The sequence below is a fragment of the Pieris brassicae genome, chromosome 10 (genome assembly GCF_905147105.1).
Source record: "Pieris brassicae chromosome 10, ilPieBrab1.1, whole genome shotgun sequence".
Classification (NCBI taxonomy): domain Eukaryota; kingdom Metazoa; phylum Arthropoda; class Insecta; order Lepidoptera; family Pieridae; genus Pieris; species Pieris brassicae.
Genome location: NC_059674.1, coordinates 13,071,916 through 13,076,595, shown reverse-complemented (window position 1 = coordinate 13,076,595; position 4,680 = coordinate 13,071,916). Strand labels below are relative to the sequence as shown.

Genomic DNA, 4,680 nt, shown 5'->3' with positions numbered 1-4,680 from the left:
TCCAACGGGAATTCCAAGAAGGTTACAAATATTCTCACCAAAAAGAAACTTGTCTTTTAGGGGAAACCAGTTTATATATAGAGAATTTTTAGTTTTATTCTGGTTTAAGAAAGCTTTAGTCGAATTTTTTTTAAGTTAATAGTACAGTTTATTATAAAGTGAAGTCGTCCAGGATTGGATTTATAACTAGGTACGTAATGTTTCTAGGTTATGTTTTAATATGGATTCTAACATACTTTTATGTTTATTGGTTTATAAGTGAGACAAAAAGAAATCTTGTGTTTAAATAGACTGTTTGTTTTTTGAAACTCAGATTCAATTCACTCGCCTAAATATTTTTACGGTTAGATAGAAATTATATTTTGTAAAGACAGCATTATTGCCAAAGCTCGATGTTAACAATCGTTTAGTTAATAAATTGAACCAAAGGTGTCAAACTCCGCAGTTGCTTTTACCCATGTAAAAAGCCAACGTCTAAGGCGCAAGAGGGGGGTGGCAGGTGGGGGAATCGCGATCTGTATACACTTGCATCTGTGTGCGTATACTCAGCTTACTTGTTAGGGATGGCGCTACTAAAAATAGCGTGTGGTCGCAAATTATTAGTCGTTATTCGTAATTTCATTATTTTAATTTAGAACTACTGTTAAGTAAGATACGGTCTTCAAACAGTACCTCACCATATTAACATGTTCTGTTAATATAAACTTTTAAAATAGGCGTCCAAATGTCATATTAATAAGAACAGTTAAGATATTTGTAACTGTTGTCAAAACTTGATGATCTAAAGACACATTGTATTTAAAAATCGAATCACATTCCCTCAAGTCAAAATAATGAATTATTTCTTTAAAAAAATACATTTGAAACAAAGTCTTAACAGACCTCGTCCAACCCTTGCTAATCTTTCCGGGTTTATGCGGGTCCAAGTTGGTTACTGAAAATATATCAATTGTGATGCCAAAAACATATGTTACTATTTCAATATTTTTATAACACAAAAGATTAAATTGCCTAAATAAATCCCAGTTATTTAGATGCATTACATATCCCTAGATTCGGAAATTGACAGCCCTATTATGTGAGCGTTATATTTTCATTTCAATAGTTTTTCTGCAGCGGTATGCGTAACGTGCACCTGTGTGGGTTAATGCTGTATTGATTTAGACGACGTTGGCAAGAAAATTACTTTAAGATAATCGTGCGGAGTGAATAATGCTCTTATTTTATCATTTGGAATGGCTTATCTGTTTTACGTGTGTCTTTTATGATTTATATGAAACATTTTTTGATAAGTAGAGACTGAAGTAGGATCCCTTATCATTTAGAGTTTTAGTATTGTTTGTTAATGTGATTGACTCAGTTTCATTAGGTTATGTGGAGTTTAGTATTTTTAACAATTGTATTATATCTGTTTAAAGTCTGTCTTTTATAATTTATATGTAACATTTTTTCAGAGTGAATTATGTTTTTTGTTTATCATTTGGACTTTTAGTGTTGCTTGTTAATCAGTTTTATAAGCTTTTATGGACTTATATAGAAACATTGTATTAGGTATATCTGTTTTAAGTTTGACTTTTATGATTTATATGAAACATTTTTTGATTACATTATAACACTTTTATAGAAAACGGATTTTACCCACTAACAGAAGTTAAACTTCGATAAAATTTTATACGATTCAAATATGGCTTAAGTGATTGGAGTTTTATAAATTAGGTTGCTGACATCGGCAATCGGATAACTAACAGAATTATATTTGTTTGATACCTATTGAATATACTACCTATATTGTATTAAAAGTCGAAATTTTATTGAAAATCTTACTGAAATAAGGAACCAAAGGTTGGCACACCGCTCGCTCGGCAGTTTGAAAAAGCGAGCGTCTAAGGAGGCGGGGGGTCTTATATTTTAAGATGGCTTCCGAGCGCGAGTATCGACGCGTACCCTGCCCCGCGCCTCACACCCCGCCCGCTGCGGGCTTTAGGGTTTTTCCGCTATGTATTTTGCGGGAAATATTCATTGACATTTTTCTTGGCGTTTACACGATTAGTTGGGTATGAAAATTTTAAATTTAAAGCCAATAGACTATAGAAAATAAAAGTAATGTGTGCTATTATTTGTACCTAGTTAAAAGTAGTACGATTTATACACGGTATCCACACAAAATCACAATAATATTATGATATAGTTTAATAATTTTACAAATTAAAATTAATCTAAATAACACATATCCGAAACTATAGTAAAGTTAGTAAAAAAATTAAATATCTAAAACAATTATTGACAATTGACAAAGTTCTCCGGGCAGAAGAAAGCTAACAGTTCAAATACTAGCAATATAATATATCGATTATATAAGCGTTGATTCTTCAGCTACTTATTACCTAAAAACGTTTAGCACTTTGTGTTGCTCGCTTTTTGGCTACAGAGACACGTCTATGCGTCGCGAGACCCGTCTCAATGAGTTCGTCAATTTGCAACAGTTCATCGCATAGCATTGGTAATGGATTCCCTTCAATTATTAAATTAGATAGCCCTATAGGCTTTCTATCTACACCCTTCTGATATTTTAGCAAATCCACGATCTCCTTCAATGATATGTAAGTCATGTTATTGTAAGACAAATTAAGATAACATAGTACATTATTTCCTATGCAATATGTTAAGCTATTTCTTACAACAATATTACTAGAGCTAAATGGATCATCAAAATCCCCTAATTCACTGTCAGCTATGGCGATAGCTTTTTCATGAAGAAACATATCTACGTTTATAAGACTTTTAGCGTTAGTTTCACCAAATGACTTTAACGAAGTTTCCTTTTCCAATTTACCACGTTTGGGTACAGTACTAACAGCTCTAATAGTCTTGCGTCTAGGAGTTCTTCCTACATCACCCGCCTTCAATTCCTGGTGCGCCTTCATTATTAAATCGTTCTTTTGTCTTAAAAAATCCATGTGACGTAATCTCGTTGCCATCAATTCGTCTTTTGTTAAAACAAACTCTTGAAGGACGGTAAATAGTTCTGCAGCACCTTTGTCTGACAGCCTGTTGTTTGATAAATTAAGATAGCTAAGATGTCTATTAGAACGTAATGCATCAGCTAAGAACTTAGCTCCATCATCTGTTATTTTATTCGATGCTAAATTTAGAATACTTAATTTCTTGGACGCTGGCAACGGATGCGCCAGTTTAGATGCGATAATTTTAAGAACGTGATCATCAATCTCACAACCAGCCAGTGATATATGGTAAATGTCATTATTGGACTCTAAAAGGAGATAGTAGTTGGCTTCAGCTAAAAAAGAATAGTCCAGAATCAACTCGGTTATATTTGAAATATTGAGGAAATTGCAGATTTCGTGCAATGTGTACTGGTCCATGCCACCGTGAATTGTTATGTTCGTCAGCAAACTGTGGTATTTGACAATGAGGCCGATAATTTTCCATAGAATGCGTGGGATTGCTATATTTTTCACAAATTTAAGTTGTGTCAAATTATCGGCGTGGTCGCAAATTGCTTGAATATGAATTACTTCCGAGTCAGCTGTTACCGGAGTCTTCAGGTCATTCGAATCATCGTCTTTATTATGGTCTGAATCTAAATCTAACCGAGACTGAACTTTTAGTTTACTTTTGTTTTTCTTTCGGTCTTGATTCATGACACTTACGTATTCATCTAAAAATAAAACGAATTACATTTTTTTAAAGAAAATGTCGACTCTTTCTGTCAAATTGAATTAACGCTTTAACAAAAAGAGATACACGATTACTAAAGTTGAAACGGATGGACTTATCCGTGTAAAGTAAACTTTTTATAAATAAGGAGGATTTTGTTACATATTCAGTTTATAAACAGATTGAATTAATATTCATCATAATATAAATGTGTCAATATCTCTATCTGATATCAAATTACATACCTAAATTAATTTAATCTAATTAGGAGTTATAAGTTGAGATATTACTCAACATAACCTTACCAAAACATATCACCAAGACTTATTTGTGGTTCTAGGGAGGTTTTTGTAGGCAATACATTTTATTATGAGAGCTTCTACTTACGTTGGTATTCTTTATGTATCAGAATAATAAAATTTAACTGAAGCTGGCTACAGGCCCATGGTATAAATTCCATATAGTTTTCTGGCGATGGTCTATTGTCAATTGATTCTTCAATAATGGACATTATAAATAAAAATATTTAGTACAAAATTCTGTAAATTAACGAAAACGACTGCTGTCAGATCTATGTCATGATTTTGATTGACGTATTACAAGTTTTTAATTTAAAAAGAAGATATCGGGTTTATCTTTTACACATAGAAAGAAAACATTTTTTAACCGGATTAAAGCTTAAGAAAAACACTTTTTGAACGGATTAAAGCTATGTATTATTATTAAAACTTATAGTTATTTAGATAATTCTAAATTTTATTTTTTCTTCGTTTCACGTGCTTTACAAAACGTATGTAAAATCATAATAAGTTTATAATAATACAAATAGCTTTAATCCGGTTAAAAAATTGTTTTCTAGATATGAATACGCTATTTATATTTAGATTTACCCTATGGTATACTATTATTTCTTATAACTCTATGAATTATCTATGAAAAAGCAAATGGCGCTACAACCTTTTTAGGTCAACTCTTTTTAGGCTTCAGATTTCTGTAGGCATA

At 31.9% G+C, this 4,680-nt stretch overlaps 1 protein-coding gene across 1 annotated transcript; it reads right to left on the bottom strand.

The window, feature by feature from the left end:
• Positions 1–2,237: 2,237 nt before the first annotated feature.
• On the bottom strand, positions 2,238–4,246 carry LOC123715264. Its single transcript, XM_045670213.1, has 2 exons — positions 4,066–4,246; positions 2,238–3,679 (listed from the first exon to the last, which is right to left on the bottom strand). The coding sequence occupies exons 1-2, from the start codon at positions 4,187–4,189 to the stop codon at positions 2,385–2,387; spliced, it is 1,419 nt and encodes a 472-aa protein (XP_045526169.1). The 5' UTR covers positions 4,190–4,246; the 3' UTR covers positions 2,238–2,384.
• Positions 4,247–4,680: the final 434 nt, after the last annotated feature.